The 13,201-nt window shown below is 31.0% G+C and overlaps 1 protein-coding gene across 1 annotated transcript; it reads left to right on the top strand.

Annotated features, from left to right (window-relative positions):
* The first annotated feature begins 276 nt into the window (after positions 1-276).
* Positions 277-10,730, top strand: LOC119606005 (T-box transcription factor TBX1). Its single transcript, XM_037959366.1, has 6 exons — positions 277-1,510; positions 6,276-6,744; positions 6,828-6,984; positions 7,100-7,261; positions 8,003-8,070; positions 9,641-10,730. The coding sequence occupies exons 1-6, from the start codon at positions 1,315-1,317 to the stop codon at positions 10,506-10,508; spliced, it is 1,920 nt and encodes a 639-aa protein (XP_037815294.1). The 5' UTR covers positions 277-1,314; the 3' UTR covers positions 10,509-10,730.
* The last annotated feature ends 2,471 nt before the right edge of the window (positions 10,731-13,201 follow it).

The raw sequence follows: 13,201 nt of genomic DNA, 5'->3' as shown, positions 1-13,201 counted from the left end.
CCAAAAATAGATTCTAGTCACTCAGAAAAATATGGTAAAGAGAATCCAAATGTAAACAAACTCAAGTGTTCTTTTAGGGATTATAAACTCTCTACAATTTAGACAAAATCAAATTGAATGCATTTGTACAATGTGATGCGATTGGTCCAAAATTATCTCAAATCTTGTGTGTGTGTGTGTTTATAGCACTTTATAAATTTTAACACAACAAACTGAATAGATGATATTGTTTGAATAAAGATTTCTGTTTATTTTACTCTAACCCGTTATACGGACTGCATACACAATATAAACTATACGCGGCCAGTATCCGGGGAGAACAGATCTCGATATATGTATTATTAGTGTTGGTTATATTAGCATAAAAGAGTGAGAGAGTAGAGGATCAATACCTTCATGTTGTTTGTCATTAAAGACGATAATATCAATTGATCGATGCCACGCTTACGGATCATTTCACACTTAACAAGCAAACTAGAATAATCGAATACGGAATATACTAAAAACACAGAAGGAATACGAAAAGAATTCTAAATTAAAGAAACAAAAATATGCAAATAGAGTGTCAATACAACGGATCAACAACAAATCACAACTAAATACATATAAAAAAAAAAAAAAAACAACCGTCGCTCTGACTATATAGAATTGTTGGTTGGTGATAATGATGAGTTGCTCGACATAACAATTGTGATGAAATGATATCAAATGTGTGCGCCTATCGGTCATGAATGAGTTGTTGAAAGTTTAATTAATTTCGATCAATTCAGTTCGTTCGCTTAAATTTTTTGCTTGAGTGTGAAAAGTGTCAAAATAAAAATTTGCTAAATCGAATAACAGTGATGATTTTGTGTGTGAATATTTCAAATTAACAAGTGAAATTTAAATTTAAAGATTTTTAAAAATAATCAAAACAATAATAAAATTAAATACACTTCAGGTGTTGTCGAATTGATTGATTACTACAAAGCAAAAAAAAAAAAACAGAAATACAAGAAGAAGAGTAAAAAGTTTTCTACAAATAATTAATTAAATTAAAATCAAATTAAACAAATTTAATTAGTGTTAATTACAATTAAAGTGCAAATATCTTGACACTAATATGAGCTAAATGAAAGACATTTGAAATATCTACTACATACGATTTTTCAAAGAAGAAAATACAATTTAAATAAAATATAATTAGTTTAAAAACAAATAGACGTAAATAAATAAATATAGAGAAAAAAATAAAGAATTTAAACATAAATAAAACGAATATTTTGTGTGCGAAAAATAAAAGTAAATTTGAATTAGAGAAAAAAGAACTGTGTTATGCATCAAGCTGTTTATATGAGACCTTCATCGAATATCATGGGTCCCACGGAATGTACGAGTGCAATTATGTCATCCATGTCTTTTATTGATAATAACGGATTAGGTGCCAATATAACGGATTATGGTTGTTATACCACAGATCCATGGTCCACACCCTATATGAGTAGTTTAAGTCCAATGAAACAAATTGAAGGTAATTGCTTCTTTTCTTAGATTTTAATTATATAATATTCGTTATTGAAAAAGAAATCTAGTGGATTTTAGTTTAAACCCGATATAGATAAGTATTTCGGCCCCCGTGAATAATATGAAAAAATATGCTATTACATTAACTGCGCTATATCCGAATGTGGCCTCAGAATAACTGCAAATCCCGTTTATGACCATATTTGAGTTCTTATAAAATCCTTAAATCTAAAAGTCCAATTTGTAGACTTTAAAATAAAGGTTTAACCTATATATTCAAGCTTTTTCGAGATATCGAAAACTTGAAACAATTATAAATCCCTGCAAAAATGCCACTACTTAGCACATACGTGTAAAGAGTATTCCTCACAGGACTAAGATTGGTCCAAAACTATTCCATATATATGGGAAAACTTATTCCATATAACATTGTGATGTACTAGGTAAGGACCATATAATCCATGCATGCATTATATCAGAGAAATCCCAAAACTACTTCCTTCCTAAAATTATGGAAGTACATTGTCCTATTACAATACAGGCTATGGACTAAAACATGATCCCTACCTGCATTACATACGGATCATGTACTACAATAATATTTACTAGGGAGTCGTTTTGGTATTACTTATATGTACTTCAATAATTTGAGACATAAGTTTGTCAAAGGCGAAGTGGAGCTAAATAATTTGATTTTGTCATTTTATGCTTGTTTCAAGCATTAAAAGATATCTCGAGGAAGCCTGAAGATATTTTTATTTTTAAGTCGATAGATTGGACTTTCACTTGACTTAACCCTGATTTTATCAACAAAGAAAAGCACAAAGTCTTCGCGCTGCAATAACGGCACAAATATCGTAAAAAAGGGAGATTTATAATTTTGAAGGACACAATATCTCAAAATCCTGATTTAGAAGTTCTGATTGATTCAAATACAGTTATTTGCTAATTCTAGAAACTTAGCTTCTAAGCTGTCATTTTGGACCTTCTATAAGTTCTTAATGAACGTGTGTTTTACTATTCAATTATTAGCTCCTATTACAATAGTTTCAGGGGGGAATACAATCTGCTTTGTTAAATTATCTGTAATTTGACAATGACTAGTCAAAGTACTGGAAACGTTTCGGAGAGTATATCTGTTTAAATCGGGAAAGTCCTAAATCTTTAATAAATCATAATTTTGTGTGGTTGTTATCAGTTTAAGGTCTGATCAAGAAGTCTACTGTTTATCAAACAAAACCCGATAACATTAGATTTCATAACACCAATGTATTTTTTGCGGTTTCAATTTACCGATATTTAGTCTTAATATCACTTTTAAAGTGAATAACTCTTCCTTGAAATAATAGGCACTCGATAAAAGTTTAATCAATGATATCAGCCCCGTTAAAATGTTTCTTGCACACGTTTAAAGCAGGATTTAATTTACAATTGATACGCAAATTCTCCATTTATTAAGGGAACAGAAGTGTGATGACCGCTGGAATCAACAGATTTTTCTATTATCGACCGATGAAGTATATAATTATATATAACCTACAAAAATTAAGGGACGTGCTTTCAACGCTGTCTTTTATTGAAATAAACCCCCTTTTGTAAAAATTGACAAGTAAAATTTCCCGGCTTTGTGATGTTATAAAAGAATCGGAATTAGTTCCGATAATTCGAGTTTTAGAACTAAATATGACGTTTCTTAAACGCAATAAAGCATCTAAAGTCTTTACACGGTTTCAGATCAATAATTTTATATAGAAAAGTAATAAAACAAAAATTTTCTTCGTTTTCTATTTTCACACCCCTCAGATGGTTAAATATCATAAACATATCATCATGAAAAATTGAAATTATTTTGAAGCACTTAATTAGCAATTTATAGTAATATTTGTAGTGTTGAGTGACAATTTTCTACCGACGCCACACGTAAAATAAAGTTCTTGTTTTTGTTTTATTCTCCTCCTTTTGAAAATATGTACATATATTTTCTGATGTTGAAAATAACAAGTTGTATTTCAGCTAAATTTAGCCGTAGCGCAATGCCACAATTTGTAGCACATTTTTTGTATTTTGGTTACTCTTGATTAAATGGAAAAAGTGCAGCAGATAATAATAAAGAATGGTGTGTTAAGGGAAAAAATAAATATTTTCTGTAAGACATGGAAATGAATAAAAAAGGAAAATCATTTAATCAGTTTATTTTGGGTAGACTAAAAGAACAAAACTCATTAAAATTTGAAGAAATTTTTATTGGGGGGTAAATGAAAGTTAGGTGCTACTGAGTATTATTTTTCAAAATATATAGTCTCAACTATTGAACAATATAAAGTCTTGATCTTAAAGTCCTGAGACATTTATTTAAATCAATACTGATCTATAGTCTTGACTTTAGGACGATCTAAAGTCTTGAATATAGACTAATCTGTAGTTTTTATTATAAACTGACCTATAGTATTTACTGATTTATAGTCTTGACTATAGACTGATCTGAAGTCTTGACTATATAGATATAGAGAGTCTTGACTATAGAACGATATAATGCCTTGATAAAGACTTATCTATAATCTTGATTACATACCGGACGATCTAAGGTCTTGACTATAGACTAATCTGTAGTACTTACTATAAACTGATTTATAGCCTTTACTATAGACTGATCTACAGTCTTGACTATATACTGATCGAAAGTCTTGACTATAGACAGATCTATAGTCTTGACTACAAACAATTGTATAGTATTAACTACGGAATGATCTATAGTCTTATCTATAAACCGATCTATAGTTTTGACTTCAGACTGATATATAGACTGACGACAGTTCAATACTAATTTTAAAAAGTTCATATCGTTTTGTTTCCATTCAAGCTTTTGGAATCAATTTTCTTAAAATTTCAAAGATCAGTTGATATTTAGTTATATTCCAGTTACGAAAACACCAAAATTAAATGATTACCCCCAATAACAAAAGTATAATATGAAAATATTGAAATAATTTTACGGCATAATTAATCGAATAATAAATAATATCATACGCATGACATGACAGAGGGCATAAATTCACAACCAAAAGAAGTGAGAGTGATAAAAATTTTTTTATTAATTTTTAATAATAAACACTTGTTTTAAAATAAATTTCTTATAAAACAGAAATTCTTTTGAAAATTCCAAAAAAGGGAAAAACTCCAATAAAATGTTTAATATATGCAGATATTATCACTTTAGCGTGTCAATGTCATTGTTTATGACCCATGACATGTTTTGTCCCATCAATTTGGTGGTGAATGTCAAACCCAAAAAAGAGAGAAACTAAATTTATTGCATTCACAACTACATTTATAACAAAAGAGTCTTTATAAATTTAATTGGGGAAATCGTCTGATCGTTTATTCCGAACTTCGAAAGAGACTAAAAGAAAAATGGTACACATTTTTTTATTGTTCTTGCATTTAATGAATTCGAAAATCAATTAGTATTTGGCACAAATAATTGTTTTTCTGTCAAGCTTGACGAGAATCCCCAAACAAATTAGTTGTAATAGGAATAAATAGATCTGAAAATTGTTCTTTACTTTTTGGTTTGAACGAAAAGAAAACTTTTTTTAGGGAAGACTAAGAATGAATGTGATTTAAACATACTCCAGGGAAGATAAAATACAATGTTGCTGAAAGATAGGAAATTTAGGAAATATTTAATTGGAATTGTGTTTATTCCTCCCAAAAAAATATATAATTTCAATAATCTTGACTACAGACTGATCAATAGTCCGATCTTTAGTTTTGACAATAGACTGTACTGATTTTTAGTATTGACTGTAAACTATAGACTCTATAGTTTGGTCTGAAGACTTATTTATAGCCTTGACTATAGACTAATCTATCGTCATAACTATAGCTTGATATATATTTTTGACTATAGACGTATCTCTAGTATTGACTATAGACTGATCTATAGTCTTCACTAGAGTTTATAGTCAAAACTATAGTTGCGTCTAAAATCTGCAATGTAGTCTTGACTATAAACTGATCTATAGTATTAAAATTTATACTCTCGACTACATACTGATCTGTAGTCTTGTCTATATATAGACTGATCTGTAGACTTTTCTATAGACTTGTATACTGTCTTGACTATAGACAGACTTATCTGTACTCTTGACTATCTTTATGATCCATAGACGTGACTATAGTCTGATCTATTGTCTAGATTATAGATAATAATATTGACGGATCTACAGACTGATATATCTTCATTATAGACTGACCTGTAGTCATGAATATAGACTAATATCTATAGTGTTGACTGCACATAATCTGTACTACAGTGTTGACTATAGAGTGATCTGTAGACTTGACTATAGACTAGTCTGTAGTCTTTAAGAAATCAACAACTATTAACGTTTTAAAAATAATAATAATACCGAACAACCTGATATTTTTAATAGAATAAAAATAATTTAAAAGACTCCACTTTTTTATAATGTCAAAGGAAATACTTCACTCTATCAGAAATAAGTTTTCCAAAACATGTTCTCGATCTTTCAATAATAGTAACTTTATTATAGAATCTAAATTAGTTTCGCTCTGGTGAACTACGACTATTTTAAGACTTTATTTACAACGTTTGAAAGTCATAATTTTATATAACGGTTAATTAAGGAATTGATCCAGAATAACAGAAAATAGATTTTTCTTATACCACGACATTTCTCTAATGTGAACCCATGTTTTTAACAAGTTTTTCTCACTTTCCCTTTTCCACATCCTCTGTTTTTTTATAGCCTGTATACAAACAGCCGGAAAAGATCGCACCACCTATAAACCACTTGAACGCACGATTGACTCAAAAATTACAGATGGAGATACGAATAGTACGTGCAGCGGAAAAGAAGAATCTGTCAACGCCTCAACAAATTATTCAGGCAATAGTGACACTAACAATAACAACAACAGCAACAGTAGCGGCAATAAAAAATCTAATAAAAATAAAACTAAAGAATCAACGACAATCAATAAATCGGAAGAAAGCATACATCCACTATTGGCTCAGGCTGTTGTAGTATTGGAAACAAAATCTTTATGGGATAAATTTCATGAACAGGGTACAGAAATGATTGTAACAAAGTCGGGACGTCGTATGTTTCCCACATTTCAAGTCCGCATTGGCGGTCTGGATCCTCAGGCCACCTATATAATGATGATGGATTTTGTTCCCGTCGATGATAAAAGATATCGATATGCATTTCATAAGTAAGTTGGTTTAAAAATCACTTTTTTTAATTTTAAACAAAAAGGAGTTATACAAGAGAATTAATTTAATTTTCTCTATAAAGTTCCAGTTGGGTTGTTGCTGGCAAAGCTGATCCTATATCACCACCACGTATTCATGTCCATCCCGATTCACCAGCTCCGGGAGCTAATTGGATGAAACAGATTATATCGTTTGATAAATTGAAATTGACCAACAATCAATTAGATGAAAATGGTCATGTAAGTATCAAATTATAAAAAATTTCTTAAAATTAAAAAAAAAAAAAATATTTTTCTTAAAATTTATTTTTTTAATTTATCAACAAATCTATTTTTCACTCTACACTATTTACAGATCATTTTAAATTCTATGCATCGTTATCAGCCACGTTTCCATATTGTCTATTTGCCACCCAAAAACACTTCATTGGATGAAAATGAACACTCAGGTGATTTTCGTACATTTATATTTCCGGAGACTTCGTTTACAGCCGTCACAGCCTATCAAAATCAACGTGTAAGTGTATGAAATTCTTTATGTTTTATTTTGAAAATGTTTCTATTTATCATAAATATGAGATTGCTCTCGAAGAGCAGTGACATCTAAAGAGACACTAATGATGTTTATAACATTGAGATAAATGACTTGTATTTACGTTGAAAAAATCATTTTGAATAATTGTCATTTTTTATTATTTTTAATGAAATTGGACTTCGTATATATTTTTTCTTTAATTTAAAGAAAAAAAAATAAACATTACAGTAAACCCTCTTTAAGCTTGTAGGTGTCATGGATCGAATTAAAAATTTTTTATTTTCGCCGAATAATGAATGAGTATTTGGTAAGATGTTACTTTGTGGAAATTAATGTGTTTTCTCAAAAACTTCGGAATTTGGAGAATATATTAAAGATATTAAGAAATCCAACATTGCTTTGTGGATGACAGATCCATTTTATGTAAACTGAACTATTAACAAGAATAGTTTCGTCTCAATTCTCTCTATGCATTTTTTTAACCTTTTAATTCGAGTAATTTTTTCGTAGAACTCCATAAAATTTGGAAAGATTTTACTTTTTCAAAACTGTATGAATTTTAGTGAAATTTCTTGGAATATTCATAATAGAAAATATTTCTTCAGGTGGAACAAAAGAATTTTCGCGATTATTCGCGAGAGTTCTGAAAAGTTTTTATAATAAATTTATTTAAAATTTATATTTTTTATTTTTTTTTGGCAATTTTTGTTTGTTTCATTACAGGTCACCCAGTTAAAAATTGTAAGCAATCCTTTTGCAAAAGGTTTTCGGGATGATGGAACTAGTGATGCGTAAGTATTTTAATTATATACCGATTGTAAACAAAAACTGTAATTTTATTTGAAAATGGGCGGACTATCAAGAGAGGGTGTGGAAGTTCCTATGACACACCCCCCATGGATTTACATCCATGTGAGCATTTGGGTAATAAAGTAGTAAACTAGAAATGGGGAGCCTAGTAACTCTCATATAAATTATATACAAAAATTCGTATATCTAGGAAACTATTCATAATTTAGATTAAAATCCAAATTAACGTTGAGAATACATTTTCCTTTTTAATTCCGTATAATATTAAATCTTAGGAAAAATTTTAGAAAATGTTCTAAAAACAACTATTTGCAGAATGAGTGCAAACAGAACTACTTCAGATTCTTAAACAACAACCTTGGAACTAGTGGTGTCACCATTACTTCTGGAACCCGTACTTCGGAAAGTTGTTATGGTTCTTAAATACTTCTAAATAGTTTTCAAGGAACTAGTTCTTTGAAACTAGTTATACATTGCTACTACACTAGTTCAATGGAACGCATACTAATTCCGAATGAATCACTGATGAAAGAACTGGTTTCAGAAGCGTTCCGTAGAACGAGTGTCGACTCCATGACAGTTCCACAGAACCAGTTCCAAAGGTGACAATTTCGAACAAAAATCATTGGTCTCAACGCCAAAGTAGAACGAGTACAGGAATTTTTATCTCGAAGTTCTAATTATTAAATCTGACCGGTTTTATTTGTTTATGCAAACAATTAATTTTATCATAATAATGAAATTGAAACTAAAATTGCATCCGATCAGTCTTAGAATAGGAAAAAAATAATTTTCAAGCTCCTCGGTTTATATTTTGTTGAGTTCTCAAAGCTTCTTTATCAAAACAATGAAACATGCTTAAAATACCATTAAAATGCTTGCTACTTACAAATAATCGTATCGTCTCCAAAAACAAATTTAAAATTTTGTTATTTTTAATGAAATTCTAAAAAAAAATCACTTGGAAATTTAAAACTAAACAAATCATTAAACAACATTCAAAATTCTTTATAAAATGAGAAAAAAGAATGAAATGAAATTATATGGAAAATAATTTATATGAATTATGACCGCGTGTTAACGATATGTGCGCCCACTTTGTGCTTTGACGAAGCTATAACTTTTAAAATATGTATATGGAAAAAGCTAAACCATACGTCTGTCCTTTCTCCTCCAACTGTCAGACACTTGGTAAGAGATCTGTGTTATTAGAATTAAAGATTTTTTTTGGGTTAAAAAATAAACAATTATTTGTTTAAATATTTAAGAAAAGGGCTTTTGGTAACAAACACTTAACAGATTTTGATATTTTTTTTTTAATAATTTAAGAACTTATATTTTCTTTAAATAATTAAAAATAACAAACAACATTTTTTTATAAGAAAAAACACACATGTGTTTGTTGTACGAAGGCAAACTATTTGTTTATAGAAAAATTAAACCAAAAAAAAAAAAAAATCAATATGCAAAAGAAATAAAAATAAAAAAATATGTTTTTCTGTCTGTCTGATTTTTTATTGTTTTTGTTTTTTGTTATTTTTGCCATTTCAGAACAACGGGCATGAATCAAATGAGCCATGAATCACATGCCAGAATGAAACAACACCACAATGCCCAACAGCAGCAGCAACAACAACAACAACACCATCAACAGCTTCACCAACAACAGCAGCAGCAACAATTAAAGGCCCATATCAAAGATGTTAATACAGTGGCTGAAATGGAAAATCATCAAAATTCCCTATTAACACATGTGGCCACAACAACATCACCAAATCACATGAACACTTCATCTTCTACCCCCTCCTCCACTACAGGCACTTCACCAGATTTATTAAATTATCAGTCGCTAACAACAACTACTGCAAATCCCTTAACTGGTGGACACATGAATGGTAACTGTATATCACCTAAAACAGATCATTCTCATCACAGTTCCACTAGTTCACCTTATGGTGGTGGTCACTCTCATCATACTACGAATTTAGTGGGTTTAACATCTATGCCCGGTTCGCATCATACTACCACACATCTCAATTTGAATCTCAATACTCAAGTAGTGCCTCAACAGACCTCTCCTCCCGCTCATCACCAACATGGCCAAATGTTAAGTTCTAACAATATTTACTCATCCATTGGCCAGCCTTATACCACCGATAATAGTAGTTATGGTCCTATATATCATCATCATCACAATGCCGCCCACTATCATGGTCATTCTTATGCCACGCCTTATGATAAACTTAAAGTTTCGGGTCATATGCGTCAAACACATGGCGTTACAAATACCACACTCAGTGGCAATAGTGTTACAACCCCCTCTCCCAATTCCTACAGCATGAGTAGCTATCAATCGTTTTATGGTTCTCCACATCAAATGATGCGTCCCGGTGGTTACATAGATTTAGTTCCCAGATAAATATTAATAACAAAACTAAACATAAAGTGCAATTAAGCCAAAACCAAAGATTATTTTATGTCTAGTATTAAAACAAATAATAAATAAATATTTGAAATTTATAATAAAATATAAACATTTTCATGATAAAAACAGAAGAATCTAAAGAAAGTATTGAAAGTGTTAAATCATCTTCTTTTGCAAGTATTATTTCAACGTACATACGACGTGTTTCCTTAACAATTTTTCATTCTTTTTTTATATATATTTTTTAATTTTTTTTGTAATATTTTTAGTCAATTCTTAATTAATAATAAAATATACTGTAAATAATTTAAATTTAAATAAATTTTTAACTTAAAAAAAAAAACTGTTGTGCAAAACTAATTGGATAAAACTTTTTAAAAAAGATAAGTTAAAGAGGAAAAGTTTTAGAATTTATTCTAAATTAGTCAGGAATACCGGTCATTTTTAAATAGGATGGCGAGACATTCAACAGTTGTGTTCAAATGGGTACGGGGACACGGGGGTTTGATAGGCAACTGTTTAGCAAAATAGGCGCCTCAATGTCTGACAGGGACATAGACATCTTTTAAGGCATTCCGCTAAAAGCTTTCGAACAACAACTTGATAAAAGATTCCATGAACTTTCCCAGGCAAGATGGCGCAACGAACCAACTTGCACTACCACCAGGAAGATAATGCCAAATTTAGATAGTAATCGCACGTCATATCTCTTTCAATTATGTCACAGCAATCTAGTTGCTGTCATCACAGAACACTGTTTATTTGGAAACCATGCAAGAAGACTTGGCATACCATGCAAGAAGACTTGGCCGCCCTAAGGACTGTAACGGGCTGCCTACAAATTACATCGGAACATCACCTGAACGAGGAAACGAAGGTCCTCCCAGTCAAGGAACACAATGTCATGTTGACTAAACAGTTCCTGGGATGTCATCGGAGAAGTCATCCCAATTTTAACATCACACAATTGGATACTCCCCCGAGGCATGTCGGGAAGGATCTTCGTATATACGAGAAAAACATATGCAGATATGTGCGGGATCCACTGGATCAGTCCTCGTATTCGGCAGCTTTGAAGGACATTCATAGAGACGCCATAAATTCCGCGGTCGCAGGATACCGCATGAATGTCGTACTTGGAGGTCGCCCAACGCCCATAGCAGACACGGAAGAAAATCTGCCGCAGAAAATAAGAGTAGTTCTGGCACAACTAAGATCGGGATGGAGCAACAGGCCCAATGCCTACTGGTCACGTATAGACCGTGCCGTCCCCAACGAATGTCCTGCATGTGGTCAGGGTCCTCATGATACCCACCACATATTTAACTGCTCAGCCAACCCTACTTCACTCTGTCCAATGGATTTATGGACGCATCCAGTTGAAGTAGCCCAATTTTTAGGCCTGGACATTGATGTAGAAACCCCCAACTAGATTATTGTATAGTTTTAGCTGTTACAACAACAACAACAACTTGGCATACCCAAAACGACTTCTGCAGAAGCAGGCAGGATGAAGAAGAGTTAGAATCCGTAGAATATTTTCTCTGTCATTGCCCCGCTTTAGCAGGCACTCGCTTCGAAATATTTGGAAGACGAATTTTTGATGACTTGACAGAATTAACCAGTTTAAGATAGGAAAATATTAACGCCTTTATCAGGCACAGCGATTGGTTTTGAATACATCTAGCCATGTTATTCTACTTTCTCTTCTTTCTGTCTAAAATAACAACTTACAAAAACGTTAATACGATCGTAATGCTGAATACACAATCGTAAATCATTGAAACACAATGGAATCGCTTCTTCTTTTTCTTACGATTCCGGTTTTTTGTTGGGATACCTCATTCCAATCGTTGCGTAACTGAATAGGTAATACGTATGTATCGAAAAATATATAAAAAAGGTTCAGAGAAGAAGTTGTGATATTTTTCTGGACAATATTTTTGTTTATGCCAATATTACTTATAATGTTTATAATTCCGATTGATTCTGAAATTAATATCAAACATATCAAAGAAGATATGTCTGATGTTAAGCCTTCATTTTAAAGCTGACAGATGTCGTAACGTCTGGCGTTGTTATAACATCTCAAAAAGGGCAAAAAATGAAGTTTTCTTCAAACTTCAAGACATGATATCTCAAATCCCAGGTGAGAAAATCATATTCAAATTCAGCGCCGCTCAATCCTTTAAAACTTGGTCTCAGAGTTTCGACTTTTTTCAAATTTAGTCGGCCTGTGTAATTTTTAATTATTTTGTTCGAATTGTAAAAAAATTCCAACTTTAAAAAAGTTTCGGTGCGATTTCATCCTGAAACGTTTTCTCTTGAACTTAGCAATTAACTAAAACTATTTTTTGAACATTTAAAGATTAATTATATTCTCTTACAAAAATCTATTTTTATATAGTAATATTTGTTTAACAAAAATTACTAAATTACTTCAAGAAACACCCTTTGACCTTGATTTCATAAATTCAATACAAACTGTCAAACAAAAGATTCAGTGAAATTTTTTCAATATTGATTGTTCTTAAGTCGAATAACAGATCAAATGATACTTTTCTGACACATTGACACAGAAAGCGAAAGTGACACACAGAAATGTCAAATATGACAAACTAAAAAATAAGAGAAAATCATTAGCTACACATGTTTTATGGGATAATCAGATGCTAAAGTCATTAGTT

Source organism: Lucilia sericata, unplaced genomic scaffold, assembly GCF_015586225.1.
Source record: "Lucilia sericata isolate MDLA Ls3-8-SP2 unplaced genomic scaffold, ASM1558622v1 Contig000544F_arrow, whole genome shotgun sequence".
Classification (NCBI taxonomy): Eukaryota; Metazoa; Arthropoda; class Insecta; order Diptera; family Calliphoridae; genus Lucilia; species Lucilia sericata.
Note: the sequence above shows the minus strand (reverse complement) of the source record. Positions and strands in the feature narration are given on the sequence as shown.